The sequence below is a fragment of the Zeus faber genome (genome assembly GCF_960531495.2).
Source record: "Zeus faber genome assembly, chromosome: 3".
NCBI lineage: Eukaryota > Metazoa > Chordata > Actinopteri > Zeiformes > Zeidae > Zeus > Zeus faber.
In genome coordinates this window covers 25860567-25886659 of record NC_137190.1, presented here as the reverse complement: position 1 = coordinate 25886659, position 26093 = coordinate 25860567, and the positions used below count along the sequence as shown (strand labels likewise).

At 43.6% G+C, this 26093-nt stretch overlaps 1 protein-coding gene across 1 annotated transcript in view; it reads left to right on the top strand.

Moving 5' to 3' along the window:
- Positions 1 to 26093, top strand: part of neo1a (neogenin 1a) — a 164112-nt gene that overhangs the window by 91037 nt on the left and 46982 nt on the right. The window contains exons 3-7 of the mRNA XM_079997168.1: positions 942 to 1217; positions 2710 to 2860; positions 12111 to 12253; positions 22321 to 22475; positions 22756 to 22876. Of these exons, the coding sequence (XP_079853294.1) occupies positions 942 to 1217; positions 2710 to 2860; positions 12111 to 12253; positions 22321 to 22475; positions 22756 to 22876 (846 nt within the window). The remainder of the gene's footprint in view (positions 1 to 941; positions 1218 to 2709; positions 2861 to 12110; positions 12254 to 22320; positions 22476 to 22755; positions 22877 to 26093) is intronic.

Sequence of the window (26093 nt, the reverse complement as noted above, 5' to 3'; positions counted from 1 at the left end):
AAATATTAGGATTATTATGATTTGAGATGATGACTTATGAAGTGCAGCTGCTTTGATTAACATTTCACTTAAATAAAATTTTGATATGAAATAAATATGGCAAGTAGGTCTAAATTAATAACAGTTTGTGGTGTTGTCCGTCTTTGTTGGGACATCTGGTCGACATATTTACCGTCTTTTGGGCGAACTTAAGTATCCAGAAAACACCAAACTATGGATGGATGTGGATATGGATATGGATGCTGCCGCTCTCTCTCTGCTCCTTGTGTGTGTGTCTACTGTGTTTACAAGCGCAACCTGCGGGCGGGGCTTATTTCTGTATCGACAAAGTGATTGGTTCGAGCTAAAAGGTCAGCTTTAGATTGTCCAAACTGATTGGCTTTCAGCTGCAACTTGCCAAACGCGGAAATTAACAGATCTGCAGATATTTTTTTTTTTTTTTTATCCAAATCATCGAGTCTATTTTCTCTCGATATCGGAGAAAAAATATGTCGATAATTATCATTATTGTTTTATCACCCAGCACTTTTTAAAACTGCGTAGAGGGAATTATTTTCACCAGAAATTATGACTGGAGAGATTTCAATATGTTGGACTTGAACAGATTTTTTCCGGTCAAAAACCTGAAATTACCAGATAACAGAAACTCTGGTTGAACATGAGTGGAATATCACGAACCCCCCCCCCACCATTTGTTTTACTTAAGGTTTCTAAAGATTAGGCCAAAGGCATCACACATGCAGTATGATTAGTTATGTAAACTCTAGTGTGGTTGGATTGTACTAATTTTGTTACCAATTATTATGTTCCCCTTTAGTTCTGATGTTTGTGTGCCTTGTTTCCTCTGACTCCTATGCCATTTAAAGGTTTAGCCAAATGGTTTGCACAGTGTTATGGCGGCGTGCCGTTTATAGCCCTTGCTTCTCCCCGTCTTCCATCAGGGATGCCAAGGTTCGCCAGCCAGTCTGTGGTGGCCACGGTGCGCACCGGAGACAGCCAGGTGCTGCCGTGTGACGTCAACCCGGACCTCGTGCCCTTCACCCGCTGGGAAAAGGAACGCCAGCCCCTGGAGCTGGGCGCCAAGCTGCTCCAGCTGCCCAGCGGAGCCCTGTTGGTCAGCAACGCCTCGGAGGCCGACGCGGGACTCTACCGCTGTCTGGTGGAGAATGTGGGCCAGACCAAGTCCAGCGAGGACGCCCAGCTCCAGGTCACACCAGGTAATCCCAACCAGAGATCCCTGCAGGTCCATGATGCCAAGATCTAAAGTAATCCTCAGTAGAGTGGAGGGAGAGGACTAGGAAAATGAAACTGTTTACATCTGAATATAATTGTATTTTGCTGTTCTTTTATCTGTTTCTCAATTATAGCTGTCTCAACATATATATGTCTTATGAATATTAGGTCGGGGTTAAAAAAAAAAATGTTTCCATACAATAAAACTGTGTTGTGTGAATTTCTGAATTGATTTGAAAATTGGAATATTTTCACTTTGTTCTGAAATTAGGCAGCTATTTTCAGTTTGAGATTAAACACCACCAGTCAATTTTTTTAAGCAATTGTGGCACCCTGCTGTCATTAATTTCCTTCCATTATTACATTTGTATTTTCCTGAACTCGTAATGATTACAATAGAGTGTCAGTAGTGAAGCTCCAGTATTCCACTCCTACCGTCCATTGACAATAGCCAATCAAGTAATTGCACAATGTATTTCCATGGACACCCGCCGCGCCCTCCGCCTCGTTCATTCAGTCTGGCAGGATCACAAGAACACACACGGACATCTGAAGTGACCTTAGATAAAGGCTGAGGTTGAATGGGAGGAAGGACAAAGGTAGAACTCCCAGTTGGGTTATCAGTGACTCTACAATAAGTGAGTGGTGCCTCAAAGCTGTGCTGAATTCTTGGTGTCCTCCCCACCTTGCAAACACACACACAGTTTTATTTACTGAGCCGTTAAGCGCCAGGCCCCTGCGCAGAGAAGATATTAGAGGTCGTAAATCAGACAATCCACAAATCAGACATCAAGCAGACTCCAGCGGGTGCCTTCATCTTTCACTGTGTGGCTCCTCTGAAGATGTGTCATCTTAAGAGATTTGTTGGTTTGTTGATAAGGATAAAAATGTAACTTGTTTTGATTTGGTTTCTATGAAGTCAAGGGGAATCAACTTGAAAAATTCATTTAGGAGTTTGAGGCGGGCGCTAATTTCCGTTCTGGCCTGTTTTGGATTAAAACCAAGCTTTGAAATGTAGAGACTGAGAATAATCTTTGCATACTGGCAATCCCACCACACGATGCTTACGTTTTCTGCGGGGCCAGGTTCAGGGAAACTGAAACTAGCCATGACCTGCTGGTCATTGTTTGACAATATCACTGTTGCAAGTCTGTTGGAAATGGTTTTGGGGGAGGAACCCCCTCAAAGGGTTTATTCCAGCTCACATGCCTCAGTCGTCAACACCATCATTCATCTGACCATTCCAGGGTCCCAGTGGGGTTGGGTATCAGGAAAGACACTCCTTTGCCCAAATGGGGACACACACACACACACACACACACACACACACACACACACACACACACACACAGTTGAGTCCTTTTGAAGGTAACACCGTTAACACACCCGTGTTAAGTAGTGAGCCTGCCTCGTAACCTCACCCCACATCGAACCCCACCAATGCTAAACCCTGACCCCGACTCCTTTTCTCCGCAGAAACGGGAGATGAGAGAAAGCCTGAATTCTTGGTGCAGCCCACCGCTGTGACCAAGGTGGGGGGTTCCAGCGTGCTGCTGCCCTGCGTATTAAGCGGCTACCCTGCGCCTTACGTCCGCTGGATGGTGGGAGACAAGGTTCTGGAGGAGAGGTAAGGCCCTCCGCCCTGCCCCGCTCCCCCCGCCTGCCTCTTGTTGCAGGGCCAGCCATGGAAGTACTGCTGAACTGTGTTGGCTGAGACCACAACATATTTCAATGGCAGACTTTATGCTAATTTCACTTCACCGCTAGTACCTCCCTATGGGGAATTGGTAGTTATAGTTATTTGTTTGTTTAGTTGTTATTATTTCCATTTTAGTCTCCCCACTGTGCACCTGTTGCATGCCTAGTCATTGGGGAAAACAGTGGCCTATTTTTGGGTAATGTCCCTTCAGCGTCCTCCTTTTTTCCCTATTGGTTTTTGGGAGTTTTTCCTTGCATCTCAGAGTGGGCCTCTAAAGCCCTTTATGCCTGCAACTGTATAGAATGCAGTATTCTTTACTTTATTTAAGTGTGTGTGTGTGTGTGTGTGTGTGTGTGTATTATAGCCACTATTGTGAATTCCTAGGCAGTGTGTCACTGTTTGAGCAGCTTCCACTGGCTCACTGGTATTCACAGCCAATTGGAGTACCAGTGGAGACAGTAATGTGCGCTTCCTTTGTATCCGGTGCCAGAGGCCCCCGGCACAAACACTTTAAGTGCTAGCGCCTTCTCCCAAAAGTGTTAATGCCATGCCATGACTTTTGCTCCCAAGAGCCCTGCGAGGGAAGCCCCGGACATGCCAGCGGTGGCACTTCAACTGGGAGGCCGGGCTCGCGGGTTCCCTGCTCAGGGGGATGTTCTCAAATTAAGAGCAGGGAGAGGGTGCAGCACAGTGCCTGTGCTCTCACCCCTCTGGCTGTCATTAACTCACAGCCTCGACTCCCTGGGAGGAAAAAAAAGACTCTGGACACGGAAAGTTTTCCTTCTCACCTATTGAAAAGGACCTTTGTTTACGTAAGCCGCCATGTGCAAGTTCTGAATGTAGTACTCCCCCGATCACAAGGAAATTACTAGGAAAGCCTTGTTCATCTTAATTTCAGATTCAAGATTCAAGAGGTTTATTCTTCATATACATACTTTCATACATATATGCAGTGAAATGTCAAACAGCGGCTAAGACTTTACCTGCTACGGAGTAAAGTATGTGATCGTCATAGACATAGACTGCCTAGACTCCAATTTACTGACAGACAGAATTTAATTACTTCATCCTGTCTCTAGCACCAATGTGTCTTTTACACAATATGGATTTGACAGTGAGCATCCCTGGATGGCACTTGGAGTGAGCTAATAGATTAGTTATTAAATATAAAGCTGTATTAATTACAAAGCACTGACAAGGGTCTACCAGCCCCCCCACCACCTTCCCCAATATGTCCTTTAGAGGTAATTAGCTTTACTACACATGACAAACAGGGTTACCCCAACTACTGTATTTTGCAGACGACGTCAAGTTCCCACCTCCTGAACAAATGTTGAAATGTTTTGGGGCGAGGGCAATATGGAAGGAGGTTCTCCAACCCGTTTCTGATCACTCAAACTTTGCAAATGAACACAGCGCAGGAAGCAGACACGAGAAGAACATCTGTTGATTTTAGGGTGATTTTCAGGCGGTCCTCTTTTTCACTCCCTTTATCTAATCTCTCTGTCCCCATACCATCTTTTCTGGTCTCATCATGAAGACGTAATTCACTCGTAGAGGTGTCTCCAAATTATCTTTACTGCTGTGTTTGCACCTAATCAAGTAGTTTGTTTATAATGGAAACATGCTGCTGTAAGCTTTATAAATGTGCATTCAATTTGGCTGGATAGGCCAGATGTCCTGTTTTCAGAGGCGTTCAACAGAGGTCGCTCCTCCACAGAGCCCCCTAGCGCCTGCGAGCCACACCAGCATCAACAGATTAACATTTAAAATGGTTGCACGCTTTAACGATAAAGGTTTTTGAGGCAACCCACTGACGAGGACAAGGATAGCTTCATTTATTCTGCTTGAGACGAGCAACAACCCGGCGGAGCATATTATACGCCAGTCAACATCTTTTGAATACCTTCCTTTGTTATCAACCGTGTCCCACCTCTATATTGTCATTAAATGTTGCTCAGACATGGCAGTTTCACATACATGAATAGGACAGTCCGCTTTTGTTCTTGGTAGATTATCGTTGTATCACCTAATGGAATTCTCTGGCAGTCAATAAAAGGGATGAATTATGTATGGTCGGCTGGCGTCAGCGAATCGACAGCGCACCTAAATCAACTGTCTTCCAAAGCCTCTGAGCTGCTGTCTCTTGTCTCCTTGCCCTTGCCCCCTCATTTAAATATGATTGTGTTTATTGTATTTACCCACAGTGTGTACAGACGGACCATTCGGCTGGAAATATGGTTTCGATGGCACCATAATGGGAGCACAGTCCAACCCCGCCTCACACATCCACACATACTAAACTGACAGAGACATGCATGAATATTGTAACCGTTTAATATTTCGGGTCAACTATAAACACGGAGCGGTGTATACAAACAGGGTGGTAAGCCAGCAGGGGGGCCAGAGGGACCGCGTGTGTCCACGGCAGTGAGGCGTCATATTTATTCAGACATTAGAATCGATGCAAAAAAAAAAAACATTTCCAACAAAAAAAAGTTATTGATATCACTTAAAGACACCGCTAGAATTATCTTTTTCTCAAAGTAATATAGTTGAAGATGTATATCTCAAAGCTAGCTGATTAAACAAACGATTCCAGGCAATTCTAGAAAGATAGAGGGGAAAAAAGTAGATTTAATAACTTTTGGCAGTGATTTAGTTTTATTTCCTGTCTACTTTTATGTTGTTGATATTGACTTCAATCATCTGTTGTTGTTTTTTTGCCCCACTTGACTGGATGGAAATTGCCAATTGCTTTTTACATTGGAAAATCTGACATTGGGTTTTGAGAAGGGATTGAATCCACAAACTATTTGGTAATGTCTATATAACTATGGGCGTTATGGTGGCACGGCAGGCACACAAAGCGAGGCAGCAGTTTTATCACCTATTAAGACACCGGAGCTGGGAACATGCCACAGATGTACAGCTTTTTAGCTAAGCTGTGCGCCTCAGGAAGGTAATCACCTGTGATTGTCTGTTCTGTCAACTGAAGTTACCGTCTGCCAAACCGAAATGCAGAGCAGGGCGACCATTCAGTATTATCACCTTTCAGTGGGAGGTGAAGAAATCAAGACGTCGCCGTATCTGGATTCTCTGCGATCATCCTGGAAATCAATTCTTCCATAGCCCACGAGCCTCAAGTCAGAGCTTTCAACCACTATGCAATTGACACCAGATAAAGTGTGGTTATAATGGAAACCCCAGCAGCCTCCAGCTTATTGATTCGACTTGTTTGCACTATCTACTCTCATGCCAAGTTGGGGCAGATCTCCAGCTGTGCTATTAAAAAATTGCTTAGAATAAGGCGCATCAGATTGGTTGCGTTAATAACGATAAAAAATTGTTATTGAAATAGCGTTTCTGATGGGAAGCCGTTAGCGCTAATGGCCTATGATTCTTGCTAGCATTTATGAGATGAATAGCAAATGCTCCACATCCTGCTAGGATCTTACTTGGCCTCGGATGGCAAGTTTAATATAACTTTTATTGGCATTTCAATTGTGAATACTAGTCATAGCACCACATAAGATTCTTTTTTCTAGTTGGTCAGCCACCAAACACTCATCATGTCATTAGAAGCCTTTTGATTAGGATGACGTTGACATTTTTACCCATGGAGGTGTCATCTGAGCGATTACATATGAATATGATTATTATGTAAAGGCTTAAAGTCGTTATTGACGAGTATTGCCAACCAGCTAAGCTATAGGCAATGCCTAGACTGAAAAACAATGAGCTATTAGTGCAATATTTGCTGTCTTTATCCATGATAAAAGTTAACAGGCGAGTAGCCAAAACGGTGCTGCCATTTTTCTTCTTGCAGTACGCATGAGACCTGCGGGCAGTTTTCAGTGCCTTGCCTCTAGTGGAGTGATGGATAGCTACAGCAGAGTTAGCTATGGTAATGGGGCACTCTCACTGCCATGTTGGAGCTGAGGCAACAAGACAAGCAACACTGTTTTCTGCCATTGAAGCATGGGAACTCTGCGACTCGGGCACATCAGAGAACACACACACACACACGCACACACACACACACACACACACACACACACACACACACACACACACACACACCTCCTCAATGTTTGCTTCCCCTCAAGGCATCTGCTGTCCTTGTCTTGCTCTCCCGCCCCGAAGGCACGTACAGTAGGGCGCGTTGCATATTCATCGTGCATGGTCTGCTTTTGTAATCTGTTTACCCAAGTGTACCTTTCCTGCATCTTTCGGTCCTTAGCTCCGGTTAAACTGTTTGGTCACAACAATGAATGACAGAAGCTATAGCAATTTTTTTTTTTTTGCGCAGAGCAGTTCCGTGAACAATGGACCACTTTCAAGCAAGACGTATTAGATTCTTCGAGAGAACCACGCGAACTTCCATACATCAACACATACTCTCCTGAAGCGCGGCTTGTATATAGAGCTGCAGCCGCCTGGCCTAGTTGTGATATGCGTTAATCAAAAGATTGGTTCTTCCTCACAGGCCCCCTCAGGCGGCAGAGACGCCAATAAAGTAAGGTATGTGAGAACTGTTTCCGTCTCGGAGGCCCTGGAGCTCGTAATGGAGAGCCTCAAGAAAACAAAACCGTTTTCATGGCTGACTCACTGGGGGAACCCCACCCCTCCACCAAGGGCAAGAGTGGCGTGTTGTTTCTAATTTTGATTTTTACTTGTTATTCTTTTATTGATTTGCTCATTTGTTTTTGTGTTGGCATTGCTCCCCCATGCTTGGCTTCACAGCACTTTTTCAAGTTTTACCTCTGTGTCTGCACTGTACGTGGAACACATTTGAATTCTCACAGGTGGAGACATAGAAAGCTTTGTGTTTTCAGGGCGGTAAAGTCGTTCCAATCTCCAATCAGCCCCAGTGTGGTTCCGGGTTCAATTGACTTTCTGCAGAGGCTGCTCCAGATTGCCTTCGTGGGTTGTGGTTGCACCTTAGGTAAATTGCCAAGTAGCGATGTGGTTAAAATATCATATCACGTTTTTTTTTTTTCAACCGGCGCAACATACCAAGTCTCACTGCGCTAGGCCCTTAATGTTATTACCAAAGTGAGACGTTTCTGGATTGTATTTAACAAATATGTTGCAGGATCATCCTATTATTCCGTCTTGTATTAACTGTTTTGTATTAGTTTACAAAAAAAACATAAAGAGAAAAGGAACCGGCTTTCAGACGGGAGCCGGCTCCCATCGCAAAAGCCGTCAGAGCCGACTGGTTCGCCACTTACACGCCACCATATTTTTTCCGCTGCGCGTCCGCGTTCCCCGTTTCTCAAAAAAAAACAATAAAATAGCGTGTTTTTAGTTATCATTTTTATTTCAGTTTACTAACTGAACGAAACAAAAAAAGTAGCCCTGTGCCCGCACCCGCCCACCCCCCACCACAACCACCACACCCAATATGTTACGATACGCAGAATTCTCCATGAGGCGGGCTGGAAGAGGGGTCCGTATGTCATTCGTCAGAGAGGGGAAAAACGTGAGGACAGAATTGTAAAAAAAAAAAAATTATTAAAAAAAATCTGGAAAGATATACAAAGGGATATAAAACAATGAGCCAATAAAGTTTCGGGTTTAGCACTCCCTCTATCTGTTGATAATAAATGCTGTTTTTGTTGTGACAGTTGTGACGTCCCCCCTGCCCTCCTGGTACAACCTGTGACCAGACACTGTCTTAGCAGTGCTGATGGCTGTGTGACAGCATGTGGTACATACACACAAACGCACATGACAGCCTCGCACACAGACGGATCCGCCGCTTCCCCTCGCCCAGGTATACTGACCTGTAGGGATGCAACAGTACGCGGCATGTTATAGAACCGTTCGACACGCCCCCTGCGGTTCAACACGCACACGTGAACCGCGTTATTCCAGTGTCACGGTAGAAGGCCACCGCGTGCCGGAAGTCCACGCTTCCTATTGAATCCACTGTTGCGGCTCCACCAGCTAGGTCAGTGGTCCAGGGTCAGCGCAGAGCCGTGAGAGGTGTTTTTAAAAAAATGTTTGCAACCGCACGCTGCTGTGCAGCCTTTTCCATAGAAACACGAAACGATCCGATTCATTTCAGCTCTTTTTGTAGGAACAAAGGGAACCGAGTGAAGACCCGTTCTTTGTTTTGTCAAGTTTTATAGATTTATGTTGTTTTGTGTTGTGTTTTTTGTCTAAGTTGCCGTCTCCTGCTGCCGGACAATGTTTCCCCTGTATGTAAGAGATGGCCGATGCTTCTCCCTCGCCGGGAGGTGCACTGACTGAAAAGGTCATAGACACAGAGCATTACAATAGTTATTTGCTGCCAACTACTATAAAAACATTTTTCACACCCTTTTAACATTTTTAATTATACATTTTTCCTTAAATATAAAGATACCGAAAACGTATTGTGATACATACCTAACTATGAGCCCATTGTACCGTGCATCCTTACTGACCTGGTGTCTGTTGTTATGGAAGGCTGGCTCGTAACAATGGTGTCCTGTTCCTCTGTCTGCCTGGTTGGCCTCACTGCCGTTGGATGGGCTTCAAGACTGCATAGAAGAATAGTGTGGGATGTTCTGAGAGTATTATTAATACCCTTTTTTCAGACTATTTGTTTTTATTGGCGAGGAACAAAAGGAACGGGAAATTAGACTGCGTTGGATTTATTTCAGAAATTGTTATTTTTTCCAGCATTTGACTTAAATGATGTTGTTGTTGGGTGACCACTTCAGGGATGTTCATCAAAAATTCCCGAGATAGGAACTTTTTTGTTGTGTTTTGTGGTCTTGTTGTCTGTTGAGTATCCAGCACCTATTGTATATGATATCACACTGTTCAGTGAGGTGATGTGGATACCAGGCCCTTGAATTCTGAACTCATCAAAGCACCCTAATCACACCCCGTCAACACCTTATCTGAGAGAGAGTCCCGGCCCAATTAGCACACTCACACCCAGCCTGTCTAGCAACCTCATCCTCTTGTCCTCACGTTCTACATGCGTTCATCTGTCTATGTGCGAGTGTGTTGCTTGTGTGTTTGCGTACCTCCCCTACAACTGCTGTTGAGCGGTTAAAAAGTGCTGCCACAAATCAGGAGCACATTTCTTTTTAGGTATTTTGAGTGGTAACGCTTTATAATACGTTTTTCCACATGCAGCTCGCCAACACTTGCATAACAAGATTCCACCTTGACTCAATTTACATAGCAGCGAATGGTGAGTTCTCAGCCGATGCGACGGAGTCCCCCTTACCAGCCAATTTACCTGAACACTCATCTCAAAGGATAGATAATGGACATTTTAATTAATCTTGGCCAAGCTCGCTGGCAATTAATACTGAGATCAACTTTATTCAAAAGTGTGTCCAGAATAAATCAGCTCCACTTCCAGCTCTGTGTACCCTTTTAGAATAGAGAGAAAAGATGTAATCATCAGCTCGACATTGACTGCGGCACAAAACAACTTGAATCTTATCAATAAAATCTACTGTGAGGCTGCCTGGTTTAATTGAGCGCCAACACTGCCTTCATTCACACAGGTCGGCTGCATAAAGGATATTGTCTTCATTCTCTAAAATAGCAACATCCTCTTCTTAAACCCTTGGCAAAGAGCAGCATACGTGTACGGCAAAAGATCAATTTGTGGTTCTGTGTTTTCACAGGATCTATAGAGGACACAAAGGCCTCCTTTATGTTTCCTGGTGTTTTTTTGATTATTATAATTTTAATTTATTTTTTTTGCTTTTCTTTTGAAAAAGGAAGTGAATGTTCTGAGAGACTTCTGACTGAGTAGGCTGGTTTGTTCTGTCATTTTGTGTTTCATTTCTCTTCATTCTCTTGCGGTTGGAGCAGGCCCAGGTGGCTGTTTGGGTACGATACAACCCGCCCACTCCTGCCTCACCGCAAGACAGCAGTCTCAACAGCTAACCACATGCTTTAGAAGGTGGCTCCGGAGTGATCGCCAGACAGTCGAATAAAAACCCGATCAGGAAGGCGCTCTCGTGTACCATAGGCTGTGTCTCAAAATACTGTGAATAGCCCTCTCATAAATGTTCATACCTCGTACTCTGGTCCAACCGGACAATGTGAAAAACGTGGAAATGTTTCCCTGGTTGTGCTTACATCCCGTGAACAAATCCTCTACTGTATTCTCCACCACCACCCGTGATGTCATGTCAGCGGCAGCAGGTAGAGCTGCAGTCCAAAGCCGTCTTGCATGACAGACAGATGGCCCCAAGGGCAAGAACCCCCAAAGCCCTTGAAAAAAAGCCAAGGAGAGGGACAACGACTGGGAGGGAGGGAGAGAAAGTGAGTCTGTGGCCGGTTGAGAGAGAGGGAAATGGAACGAAGGAGAGAAAGCCAGCAAACTTGGATTGGGGCCCGAGCCAGTCAAGAGTTTGTTTAAAGCTCAATCAATGGCAACCAGAGGAGTATGCTCTTTCCTCCTCTCCCGTCAGTGCGCTGCTTGCTATCCTGGCATTTAGCCCAACCCCCCTATGCCGACCATTATGGCTGATCTCGCTCTCCCCTGCGGCTGTCTCGCTCACTGTTTCCCTCTTTGCGTTCACATCCTCCTCAGACTACCTGCTGTTCCTGCGTCTGTCTCTTCTCGCTCTCCCTCTCTAGCCCTCATTCCTCTCTCTGAATACACGGCTCTCTGTTAGGTAGTGATATTTTTTTCTCTCTCCTCATCATATGGTATTCCCCTGCTAGCGTGATCCTGTGATTGCTAAATCAACCCGGGCCGCAGACTGCTTCCCCATGGGCCTATTGGGGAGAGTCGAAGCTTGAACCTGTTTAAGACGAGTGGTCACTGGGTTAAGGGGATAACACTATGCTTATTGATGTGAGGGTATATTTTTCACCCGGATAGTCACTGTGGTAGTCTGGGCTTGTCTCACACTCTACAAATGGTTGTTCTACAAACAAAAACTTTTGGACAAATCCTATCTATTGATTTCTATTCATTTCTAAATGAAGGCTGTGCGGTGTAGAGATCTGTTTTTCTTTATATGCAAACTATTTAATTCATCCTATTCAGAGATTTCCAGTTGGAACTGATTAAAACATTGGGATCAATCTGTTTGAGAAAGTGGAAATCATAGTCACCAGTTCTAACAAATTTCTTTCCTTCCTCTTCCTCCCCCTCTCCTCCAATTCCATCCTCTTTCTTTGGTTTATCTATGCATTTTTACAGTGATGGCCGTATGAAGGTTGTGGGCGGAGGCAGCCTCCAGATCACCAACCTGACAGTAGAAGACGCTGGTCTCTACACCTGCTTGAGTGACGATGGCGGCGCCAACACCTCCACTGAAGCCCAGGCCCAACTCATCGTACAAGGTGTGACTTATGAACCGCAAACTATCTTGGTCGACAATTATTTTGTTGTAACCCTATTTGAAATTTGTTGAATTTGACATAAATTTTGAGAACCGTAAAATCAAGCACTTTCATAAACATTTCTCTATTCACTGTCTAAGAACTGTGACGGTGAACACGCAGCATACACAATCCAAACTTTTTTTTAAGTAAATTGAGTAAGGGCTGACATAGCAGACTGACTATCTGCATTTGTTGCTGACAGATAAGCATGTAGAGTTGGAACAGGAATAGCCGAAAATGAATGATGAGTTTGTAGAAGTAATATTGAGAGGTATGTTGTCAACAGATTTATCTATCCATAGTGAAAGCAAAATTTGATCATAGTTATAAATGTCTTCTTTTGGATCTATTTGACATGAATAGTGTGATAAGAAAACAAGCACAGATACTGTGATATGGTTTCATGGAGCTCATGGTTGTAGGTAAATTCTACCTATTCAAATAACCTTAACAACAGAATGCAGTGCAGAGTGTGTGGAGACAATGGCACACCACCTTATTTGGTTCCCAAATGCATTGGTGCTGATGGCTCTGTGTTGATTATAGGGAAAACAATACCAGGATATATATTAAACATTTTCATATCAGAAATCTTTGTGCAGCTTTGAAACAGTAACATAATATCAGCACATGCACGCTACTGTCCATATTGGGGTTTTACTGGTTTCCTTTACCCTGCGTTGTAGAAGGCAGGTGGCTGGTGGGCGTAAAGCAAAGCAGAACATTTTTACAAAGTCTAGCTCCATTGTCTTTGAGCCAAGAGTCAACTTGTTTTGTTTGCCAACAAAAAGCATGGCTGCGTAACATAATTTAGGACTCAGAATTCAGCGTCAATGAGGTAAATTGAATTTAAGCATACAGAGTGGATTGTGAACTGGTTCTGTTTGAAGAACATTGCTATACTCTGCAAACAAAAGCCTCTGTTATGAGTGAATACTGACTAATCCTCTCCATGGTAATTGGCTTATATGGCATTGAATTTTTTTTTTCTTTTCTCAGGCTTGGAATTCTTGACTTGTACTTCAAAATGCCAAATCAAATGCACAACTAGAATGTCGAATGCATTCCCATTTAAAACACCACATACCTAAACATTGTTGCAGACCAAGTACACCCTTCAGGGCAATGGTGTTCCCTGATGGCAGTGGCCTCTTTCAGCAGGATAATACACTACATAGGATAACTACAGTGAAAGAATTGTTCAGATTTGAGAAACATGAAGATGTGGTAGAGCAACAAGACTGATCCATGGAATTCAGAATTCCATGAGCGTTCAATTAGGAACTTCAAAATCAGAAGCAGGTTTGCGATTCTCCCCGTATTTTTTGGAGAATATTGTCCGACGTGGTCGCCATATTGGGGCAGTCAAGATAGGCTGGTAAACAAATGTAGCGTGCGCTGGGGGGGTCGGGCACCTCCGCAGTGCCAACCACGGCTTGCCTGGCTCCGAACTAGGGCTGGCGATAAAACAATCTCAATAATTTAAACGATAAAATCTTTCACGATAACGATGATAAATTTATGAGATTTATTTTTGATACACTTCGATACAGAGTCCATTTTCCTCTTGCAACAAAGACACGACACAAACAGCCAATCGTACAGCAGAGAAACAAACATGTGACATGAACAGCCAATCGTACAGAGTAGAGAAACAACCATGTGACATGAACAGCCAATCGTACAGAGTAGAGAAACAACCATGTGACATGAACAGCCAATCGTACAGCAGGAGCTGTACGGCTCTCTGCAGGCTGGGCAGTGCACAATGGGGATGAGGCCCCACTAAAGAAGAGCGATTAAAGAGAGAAAAATTTTCAGTGACATCCGGTGTGACAAGGTGGGTGAGCGTCCCTCAATCCGCTCCAAACATCACTGCATACAATCACAGAGTGCAGATTCGGGAGCTTTTGAGACTATTCTCCGACAACAATGATGATTATATTCATATATTGTTCATTTTTATCTCTTTTTGTTTCCATGTTATTAATTCAGGGTTTAAGGTAAAGCCACAAGAATACACTTAACTGTAAATTGAGCATTATTAAATATATATTGTGATAATTATCTACATCGATCAATATAAAAAACATTTGTAATTTGGCTATATCGTCCAGCCCTACTCCAAACCGACTTTCATGAATATTGGTGCGAAGTTGGGCGAGCTGTGGTTGACCAACCGCTGCGCGCATCCCTCAATGCACACTGCACCCACCCACATGGCATTAGGGTTGCAGGAACAAAATTCAAATAGCGTAAGAATATTAAAAAAATAACCCTACTCAAATGCTGAAATTAGCATTCGATTGTGTTTTTATTTATTTATTTATTTATTTATTTATTTATAATTGATGATAAATGTTTTGTCTAACATTAGTGAATCAATTCACTTGTGATGAGAAATAAAGTTCAATATAAGTTTGTGCAGTTTGTTACACAGTGAACGCACATGAGAGAGAAATTTTCCCAGTAACGGTGCAAAGTCTGCGTCAGCAGGGACGCACAAGTGCACCGGTGCGTTTCCCTCCCCTCCAGCGTTTCACTGTGTGTACAAGGGAGAGCGCGCCTTTGACCAAAATGTCCAGTAATTAATTCCACAGATGTGGCGATGAACGTGTGAAATAAACCCCACTTTCACAGACGGAATGTCCTCTAGTGCAGAGGACCGTGCCAATTTTTTCAGGCACGATCTGCTCCGTAGCGGAGCAGCAGCAGGAAATAAAGTAAATTAAATACATCTAGGGTTTTTATTTGCTTTGTTTGGAGAAAAGATCGCTCTGATTGGAGCTGCCGAACTCTGCGTTACACCCACACCCAGTACTACATTGTGAACAAAATGTGAACATATTCATACATACAAATTAATGAAGAATACAATGGGATTATAGAGGAATATCTGCAGCCTGACGTGGCACCAGCCGATATACAGGTTGTCATTTTTACTACCAGCGTTCCCCTCTGGCAAAAAATAGCATCCGTTTTACTGCGCTTATTTTGTTGAGCAACTTAAAAGTAGTGTAATAAGTAACTTATTGTTTATTATTCTAAAGTCTAATTTTAGAGCTGTTAATAACTAAATATTCTCATATTTTTGTAATTATTTATAATTGTTATTCAATTCAAAGTTACTTATTGAGAAACAAGTGTTTTTTCTTACAAATCAATGGCATAGCCGTCAGTGCGGGAAAAAAAACATGTTTAAATGAAATGGCTGTCAAAAGTCAAAAAGGTCAAACCTTCATACACACTTAATCAGTTTGTGTGCATTATATTCCTGAGAGGCCTTATTTGTGCTCATACAGTCAGTGTAGGTTGTGTGATCCAAACAGAATTGGGTGTGAAATAAGGTGTAAGTCAGAAAACACCTGAGGCCTGTTTTCCTGCTCCCTGCATTTCACACACATATCAACACCATGATAAAACTCGAGTTTTCCTTCTTACCATCATTTCACCCTTCCTCAGTGTGATAAAAAAAAAAGAAGCAGCCATAAAGTATTGGAAGACTAATGAATTCAACCGCCGCTCTTGCTCCTGTCTATATTGTCTCAATTTTTTGACGGAAATTGTCTTCTACACATTCCAGCTCCCATGGCCCAGACCCAGCTCCTAGCTCCAACTTAACTGCACTCTTACTGGATTGATTTGCTCTCCTGTAATATCGGTGAAAGACATAAGAGTCATAGTAATAGGATAGAATGTTTTGATTATGTTCCATGCCCTAGACAGCTAAATAAATTGCATTGGCTATATTCTGCGGGAGCGCACATTGAACAATTGATTCCCAACTGTGACAACGGGACTGACTGACACGCATAAATTGACAAATAGTCAATCAATTCCCACAAGAGGCAGTTATGCTTTTGAAAGACACTGCAAATCGATTGGACATGATTCTGTAGTAGCAACAAAAGAGCCGATTTTTGCGGTAGTAGACTGCCTCTATAACACCTTTGGGGCCTTTTTGCTGGAGTAACAAGGTGGAAATATGGATTATGGCCAGTGGCTTATCATAAAAACTCTGCTATTTGTGTCAGGGGAATGCTTCAGAAAGTTAGCCATCAGAGATGATATGGTAAGATGCTTGGACTCCATCCTTGAGAAAGTTTAAGGGTGCCGGTGTTTGGAATTAAAAGGTTCACACTCTTAATCACACTCTTATCTTAATTAAGATAAGTGTGTAACCTACCGCTCCACACATTTATAACCGTACACATTCAAGCGTGTGTTAAGACATAGTTGCACATGGAAGCTGTGACGCCAAGATCCTCTGCCTCGGACTCCTCAGAACTCAAGGCAGGTGGTTTGAAGATACTGACTTTGTAATAGTTTTCTCCTCCACTCCAAGGCCAGTTCCATTCCCCTCTCATTGTTATTGCATCTAATACAGGCCTCAACAAAATCAGTCCATTGAGGTATGTGTGCGTGTGTGTGCGCGCGCGTGTTTGTGTGTGCGTGCGTATGTGTGCGTGTTGTGTTAAATATGGCTGCGTGGTAACCTCTCACCCTTTATTTGAGCTGGGAAGAGGATGAATGAGGCCAGGAAAGGAGCAGCAGCTTTTGATTATGGCCCTGTGTAACTGGGGCACCACCCAGACCTGCACTGTGTGTGTGTGTGTGTGTGTGTGTGTGTGTGTGTGTGTGTGTGTGTGTGTGTGTGTGTGTGTGTGTGTGTGTGTGTGTGTGTGTGTGTGTGTGTGTGTGTGTGTGTGTGTGCGTGCGTGCGTGCGTGTGTGTGTGTGCGCGCGCATCTCTGTGTGTGCATGCCCGTGTTTGTGGTAGTACAGAAATAGTCTTTCCACAAACATCCATGTCGTTGGGTTTTATTGCGCTCCAAATCAGAGGCCATTTATAATGGCCTGGTGCTATCATGTCGTCATCTTGACTGGTTGTTCCATCTGCTGCTCACATGCAGGAAATGCCTGGCCCCTGTAAAAGTTTAATGTTCTGCCCATGTTCTTCATCATATAGATTAACTACCAGAGACAACTGTTGTGCCCTTTCTCTGGAATAAAAACAGAAAGTGCTACAACAGACAAAAGTGATTTACATTCAGGCAGCAGGCAGCCTAGTCTTTTCTTGATTATGTTTTTGAAGCATTGAAAGCATTCACTGAAAATATTGTCATGTTTACTTCATAGTTTAGGTGCCTATCATCACTCTAACAGGTAATTGTGCAACAGGTGACTTTAACCAATACTTAGCCCAAGCCTTGGCTTGATTTCTAAAGATATTGTTGACAATTTGTGTTTTCTCTAAGAGACGACCCGACCCCCCTTTTTCAAGACTAATTTTTGGAAAAATACTTTTTGAACACCAAATCTTGTTTTTTATAAAGAAAATAATTTTATTTGAAAATAATGATAACGAAGCATGCAGTCGTAGGGAGTGCGCAAAGATTGATGAACGTAATGCGGAACCAAATTTCACAAGCGTGAGTTCCACCTGGAAGCCGTGAGCAACATGGTAAGCTTAGCTCAAGCTGATTGGTGTCTGACTGAGTCAGTCACACTATGGAGGGTGCAAATGAGTCTGACACACAGGAGCTAGAAGACCCGCCTGCTTCCTTTAAATCAGCCTTGTGGGAAGGTTTTGGGTTCCCAGTGAACTACGACAGCCATGGAGAGCGAGTGGTGGATCGGACGAGGACGGTGTGTTGATGTTGTTCCACAGTTGTAGAGTACAGTATGTCTGCGGAAACAAATTGAAACACTCTGTCTAATGCACAATTTTATTTTGTATTATTCTACTGTATATTGACATTTAAAAGTCTGGACCCCGAAGACAAGACAACACCCCTTTTTTTGACTTGTTTCCAGAATAGAAACCCTGTCTTACATTCAGGTACATACAGTAATAATGATCGGGCCATTTTGGTCTTTATTTGCTGCAATGTGCCGTCTTCCTGTCCTCCCACCTTTGTCCCGAAGCAGAAACTCCAACTGGAAAGAAAAACCTTCCGCCGGGTATTTTAACCACTCTAATTTTAGCACAGGAAAAACACGCCTTTTGGTATACTGTATCTCTGCTCCTCAGCAGGGGGTAATGAGTGGCGTGGCCCCACTTTTCCGTGATGCTGCTTGTTTGATGCATGTCTATCTCCTTGGGGAGAAATTTTGTTTATAGATCGTGTAGTGAACAAACACATCCTGAGCTGGTTTGTTGAAAATCCAAAAGGGTACGATGAAATCAATGCAGAACTCAGTCTACCTTAAAAGTCGTGTCACCGCTGTGGCCTACTTAGAAATCCCTTTGTTTTTGAAGGAAAGTATCAGATGGAGGAAGGACAAAATATTCTACAAAACCACGCTAGCCGCACAAAGTGGCCAATTTTGCTTCAATATTTAATTGACAGATAGAAAGGTTTGGTTTTTGTAGCTGTCACTGGTGCTGTTCTAATTTGGGAATTTACCAGAGAGACTCCACATGAAACATTCCAGGAAAAAACTCTCTTCTCTTGGCTTTAAACCCAAAACAACGTTGTTGTCTGCTCAGTGATTTCCGCTTTCATGCTGAAGCATGTTTTGGTACGGATTAAGAGGAAAGCTGTTATCTTGGGAAGCGCAGGATTGGTAATTAGTGCGGTTCAAGCTCCTTCTGCCCGCGGGGCGAACCCCGGCCTTTACGCTCGCCTTTTGTTGAGCTTCATAACGCGGACTCGGGCCAAGCTATCAAAGACGTTATTTGGACCGTCCTTTGTTGCCTACTGTTTTGTGTTTGGAATGACAATGATTCGCCCTCATAGATAGTCTGCAAGTGTGCGGCTGTAAGTGTTCTTGAATAAAGGCTGTTTATCCGCTAACGGACCGAAGTGTCGTCCGTGTCAGCGACTGGAAATTAACAGCGGAGCGGCGTTGTATTTTCCGAAAACCCCACTCACTACAGGTAGTCGTCTTTCTCTACTTTGACTGGATCTGGGGTTACATATGAAGCCCAAAAAAAAGTCACTCTCCCTGAAATCCGTTGGAGGAATCCTGCGGGGCTTCGTTTAACAAGCTGACAGTAAAGACACACAAAGACCTGGCTGTGGCCTCCTTTTAGTAGTCCACTGGAGTCAGATGCAGGCAGCAATAAAGCTCCTTTTAATAAGCTACAGAATGGAGGGAGATAATACAAGCTACAGAAGAGAGCTGGCCCTGGAGATCCTCCGCCTGTTTCTTCTTCCTCTGCATTTCACTGCTTTCTTTCTTCTCTCACACACACACACATACACACACACACACACACACACACAGCCTGTTTGGAGAGGTTTCTTGATTTCCTGACTGCCTCGCACAAATGAAACCGTCTGTGTGACTATCGCTGTCTGCGATTTTTGTAACAGTGGTGGATTATGGAAATGAGTCATAGACATGCCTTAGTCCCAATATTTGCTTTTCTATGGTCTTTTGGAGATGGCCATGTGATTTAAAAAAAACAATAGTTCTAATCGCTTGCTCTCAATGAAAGTTTATCAGAAATTGTGGTTCTTTTATGACGTAATGATAGTTATTGTTTGTGTTCTATATGTTTTAAAACAACCCTTCATAGGGAATCCGTCTTCAGTACCACATTGTTTTTCGTCCATCTGTGGTATTGCTGGTGTTGCTGTGGTGATGCTGTTGGAAGAATGCAGAGGAAGCCCTGGTGTGCGGGGCTTCAGGCCTGCACCCGCAAGCCAATTGGCCGGGAGACGTCCAAGCAGCCAGCCATAAGGTTGGGAGATCAGCCATTATGGTGCTTAAAAAGGGCCCACTGTTATGGCAGAGACACACATAAACAGAAGAATAGGCCTGCCCCAGACTGAAGATTTAGTAGGAGTCAGTTCAAGCCGTTGAGTAGTTAGCTAGTCGTCGGATGTTTATGATTGATTTATTTATTTAAATATGTTTTTGGGGCATGAGAAAATAGTTTGAGTTCCACGGCTGAGAAAGAATGTTGTAACTAACATTGTAATAATGTGTTTCATTACAGATGAATACAAAACCTAATAACCAGCCTTTAAAATGTACATTAAACTTACAAGCTCTACGTGGCACGCACGCACGCCTGGCTGTTAATTACTGGCAAAAGCCCCTCGTCAAAAGCTGTAACCTCTAGAGTTATATACACGGGTCCAGCCATATAGGTTTTAAGGTTAATTTTGACCAGGTGCAGTTCCCGAATGGAGTTTTTTTCCTTTTCCTGCATCCAACTGACACAATCCTGGTTGACAAAGACTCTTCTCGTCAAATAACGTTTGGTCGACTATTTGGGGTCAGCCATACAGAAAAACAAACGCAAACATACACAATGATACCCTAATCTTGAATCCCGATAGCCTCTGACCCTCCTAAGCTTTATGGGTATATTCAGACGTTTGCGCTCATTGTTCAGTCCAATAGGTTCCAAATGTCTGAGCTCCACTTGGGGGAATTGGTGCATGTCAGCTCTGAACCAAATGGTGGTGTGGGGGGAGATGGCGAGATGGCGAGATGGAAGGGGAGCTACAGATAAGAAATAGGAAACAAAAAGGAGATGAGAAACGGTAAGACGTGGGAAGAAGAAAAGAGAGACAGAGATAAAGGTTGATGCAGGCTCCTCGTCATCATCAGGTGACTCCTCACCAGGAAGCTGATCTCACACACCAACGCACTACTTAAGGGATTGCAGCAGTGTACAGCACAGAGCCATTTTCACACAGCTGATGACAAGGATGCCTGCACGCAAATATTAATAAACACAGATCGGTCTTGAGGTAACTCAAATACACACACACACACACACACACACACACACACAAACACAGGTTGGGAGAGGGGAAGAATCCAAACCTAAATGGATTGACAGGTGAATTTATTTATTTTCCTTACACTTTCCTTTTCGAAACAGTTAAAATATGTAAATACAATGAGATCCTTTTTTCTTATTCAAAGAATGAAGAATGAATGAAACTATTCGACAGATACTGGGGCAAATTGGCCAAGGCTAATAATCTAAACCAACAAGGGGACTTGAACTCGGAACCCCCTTCTTTCCAGAATAAAGATGGAGTCGGACCTCATCCGCCCACTCCTATTAATAACCGCTCAGCCCTTGTGAATTGGTTGCTAATGGCTCAATATCACAGTGTTCTTAGAGGCACATAGCAAAGCTTGACGTACTGACAGGCGAACAATACGGCCATTTAAACTGCGGTCAGCGAGGTCGCTGCTTATCAGACAGTGCACAGGGGCAGCGAGAGCAGGAGAGTGCTGAAGGAGGGAGAATACGTGGCCACTCCCAAAATTCATAGACACAGGGACTGCAGGTCTCTCTCTCTCGCTCTCTCTCTCTCTCTCTCTCTCTCTCTCGCTCGCTCTCTCTCTCTCTCGCTCTCTCTCTCTGTATGCTGACAAACCCAGAACCATACGCTGCACACTCCAATTACAGAGAGAGGAGGTGTGCCTGGGTCATGTGCTCCCAGTGACCTTGTTGCAGGACAGATGGATGGGGCTCTCTATCTCCCCAGCAGATCAAATGACTCCTGCCTGGCCCTCATTACCGGCACCAGAGCCGATCTGCCAGAGCCTTGCTTTGCTGGCTTAGCATGATAATAAGACACTGTAGATCTACCCTACAGGTTTTTTTTATTTATTATTTTGAAATATTAATAACAGAGAGAGTGAACACTTTTTGATGCTGTCTTTGTGTTTTCTGAGCAAAGATCCCCCCCCTCTGATTTTCTGCTCATTTGACTCTCAAATGGCTCCCGTGCCTCACTGCTGAAAGCGTCACAGTTTTGGGGAGTGCCCAAGAAATAACTGTATTTTATTTCCATACTCTCTTTCTCTCTCTATCTGTTCTCTAACATAACACGCAGCATGCGAGTAGCATTTCATGGAAGAATGGTGTAAATTGGCTTGGTGTGTTTTCTCCAGAGTTTGCAGATCGGAGCCTGATAGGGCTGGTCAGTTTTTGACAAGCTGTTAGGCTTTTGTTATTTTTTCAGCCCCCCCCCCCCCAATAAAACCATGTAAATCATTTTTTTTAACTGTCACTAACTGCCATGTTCCGATCTTCTCCACCAGTTCCTCCCCAGTTTTTGAAGCGACCGACCAACGTTTACGCCCACGAGTCCATGGACATCATATTTGAGTGCGAGGTCACCGGGACGCCAGCGCCCACCGTCAAATGGGTCAAGAATGGAGACGCCGTCATCCCCAGCGACTACTTCAAAATAATAGTAGGATCATGTTATGCAATGAGTGTCATTAGAACTGGAATCGCTGCTAGAGGAGAAGGTTGGCACCGTAAATATGTAAAAATAAACTTCCTTCCAAAAAATAAAATAAACAAATTATTGAAATTAATCATATTACTGACACGATTTTGGTAAATATCAATAAACAAAAAAAGTGCATGTCATCAATAATGTATTATTCACACCTCCATTTGTGCTTTATGTTCCTTCTCTCTGTCTATTTTACTTATCACCCTCCTCTCACCTCTTTTCTGTCGTTTAGAAGGAGCACAACCTGCAGGTATTGGGTCTGGTCAAGTCAGACGAAGGCTTCTACCAGTGCCTCGCTGAGAATGACGCCGGCAACATCCAGGCCAGCGCCCAGCTCATCATCCTGGAGCACGGTACGCTAGCTTCCAGCAAAAGCTTGGGCGTCACCCGGCGCTCTCACTCACGCGCTCAGTCTTACGTTGGTCTCTCTACAATCATTTTCAAGTCGCTTTGACGGTGAAATAATTTGGTGGCATATTAGAGAGGATGTGGTTAAAATCTGAGTAAGCTAGTATGTTTGTGAGTTTTGAATCGGAGTTCAAAGTCAAAAGATTTCGCTAAAGGGGTTTTAAACGGAAGGATATCCAAGTTGGTTGACGAATGTTTTGTAAGCACACAGTCCATTCCACATCTAGGGTTGCAGGAATCATGGAGGGCTCATCAAAAAACAAACAAACTACATGTAGTAGCAAAGTGTTTCCTTCCTAGTTTGTGAAGTATTTTTATTTTTTTCCTTTTGGCTATTGAAGGACACGGATGAAAAACATTTAGAAATTTAAGTGATGAAATACGCGGGCAAAAGGAATGACAATATGAAACGAATCAAAAGAAAAACCCACTAAAGGTAAAAGAGCATGGCCCCCATGGCTCATGATGGCGAAGGTGTTGGATGGAAGACAAAATGGCAGAATACAGTAGGAATACAGTTTGTCAGCACAACAATGTAAGTGACACTAAATTATAGTTCAAAGACATTGTGTGTGTGTGTGTGTGTGTGTGTGTGTGTGTGTGTGTGCGTGTGTGCGTGTGTGCGTGTGTGCGTGCGTGCGTGCGTGCGTGCGTGCGTGCGTGCGTGCGTGCGTGCGTGCGTGCGTGCGTGCGTGTGTGTGTGCGTGCGTGCGTGCACTTTCCCTCTCTGCATTATACTGTTCCAATAGTTTGACGTAATCAAGCATGAATATTCTCCCCTCACTCTAAGCAGGTGGCTTATGTATAAGCCTAGTGGGACTCCAGTGTACCCCCACCCCCCATCTAACACACACACACACCCCTTCTCAAGCTGTGCTTATCCTATTGCAATACACCAAGTCAAAAATAATGATGACCTGCAGCACATAACGAGCCATTATGTTTTCCACTACGACACCTTTTGAAAAGAGCTCAGCGAGCCAGGGCCCACAGCGCTGATCTTTCATTTCTCATCTTAGCCAAATAGAAATTGGATGAATTACTAAGGCAGCTGGCCTTGTACATGTGATCACCCAAAGCAGGGCTTCAAATCAGTAATCTCTGTTAAATCTGTAATTTTGACTTGGGGTTTGGGCGTGTGTTGTATGGTTTGTTCACCCTGGGTTTCTTTTTTTCTTCTCAGTTCTTTGATTAGACCGATGTGTCTGATGTCCTACTCATTGTATCAAAGTAATGGCCCTCTGAGAAACAATTACCAACAGCCCAGTAATAATGTAATCTTGCTTTTTATCGCACAACAGCAGTTTGTGATATACACCTTTGGTTCAGATCACATTATTGATGAAAGACTCTCCAATTAAAAGTAGAGCGTCGTCCCTCTCCCCCTTACCACTGCGGGCTGTAGGGGTGTCGACGCACACGGCCTCTCAACCATCTGTCACATCCCCCCCCTTCCCTCCTTGTCTTTCACCACCACCTGCTCTCTGTCTCCTTTGATAGTTCAGTCCAATGTTGATTGGGCTGCCCCATGAATACCTCCTAACACACACACACACACACACACACACACACACACACACACACACACACACACACACACACACACACACAGAAAGCGTATCCACCTCTGGGTTTTTGGGCCACCTTCTACCCCGACACCCTCTGTGCTGTCCCTGCATGTTCCCTCCTTTGTCAGGTACTGAGCTCACACCTGCCATCCTTGAATTAGGCTGAACTTGGGCCAGGGAAAAGCCCCGCTCGGTATCCGTCTGCCCAGTGCATGCGCGCGTGTGTGTGTGTGTGTGTGTGCGGGGATCAGTGGGGGGGGGGGGGGGTGCCCTGGTGTTAAAGCTGTCTCCATCTCAGAGAGAAATCAACGGAAATGTGTTTTCAGTGCCAGCAATCCAGGCTGATAGTCGTTAGTGGTCATAATCTTTGCTTGCTGACGTTGCCAAATCTCCTAAAATGTAGCTACGGTCATTATTCTTGCATCTTTTTTATTTTTTATCATTTGAATGAAAAAGTCTGTTGCTCAGATTTTTCCTGTTGCCACTTATAAGTTGGCAGTTATTCAGATGATACCTTCTATCACTTCCCTGGCTCCAACTATGGCTAACTTTGTATTTTTTTTTTTTCACCTCTTTATCTTCCAGATTTAAGCAATCTTGTGTCAGCGGTCTTAGAAAAAAGCCTGTGCTTTTCAGGACGTTTTTATAATAAAAGTCAAATTGCAGACTGAAAGATTTCTCATTGGACATGCCACAGCTGCGTGCAATACGGTTCAACTAGTTGCAAACAGATGTGGTTAAATGGGAGTACAAAAGCCAGTAACCCTCATGAGGACCTAATTGTTCAAAGGCGGTGACACTTGTTTCTCCTTCTGGAGCACCCTTGCTCACGCCTTCCTCTGTGAGTAATGTTTGAGGTTCTGCTCATTTAGAATTCCCATCAGCGATTTGTTTGCTCCTGGGCTGTCTGGCACGAGCAATTTGTTAGGTTTTTAGTTCAAATCATCTGGTCGCCATTCCAGCCTCGCCATCTCCATGGAAACATTTGATCATTTTTTTTTATTGATCAATACAATGCCATGCGTATTGTGAGGTTGGATGAATAAATCCAACTCCCCTAAATTAAGAGAGCTTGCATACTATTACGGGATTCTCATCTGGAAATGGATTCTCCAACAAGTGTGGTGCGGCGAGGGCGTTCCTGGCATTTTTGTCAACCACTAGAGGGCACCACTGTGACTTCCTGTCTGTATGATCTATTGCAGGGGTCGGGAACCTATGGCTCTTTCGATGACGGTACATGGCTCGCAGACAATTTTGAGCTAAAATTTTTCATCACAATTAACAAGTAATAAATGATTATTCTGTGTCATTTTAGAGTAAAACAGGTAAGAGAAATTACAATTTTGAAAATAAAATTCAAAATATAAATGTGGCGGACAAAGGGGCGTAGTCAAGCACCGGCATAATTTATTATTGGTTAGCTACAGTATAACAACAATATTATTTAAACAAAATGTATTATATACAGCGCTTTTTTAAGTACTCAGATGTGTTATACGTTAAAAATGTATGCCTTACTTGCACGCATTAAGTTGTATTCAGTTTTATTAAATATTATATGGCACACAAGGAAATAGATTTAGAAATATTT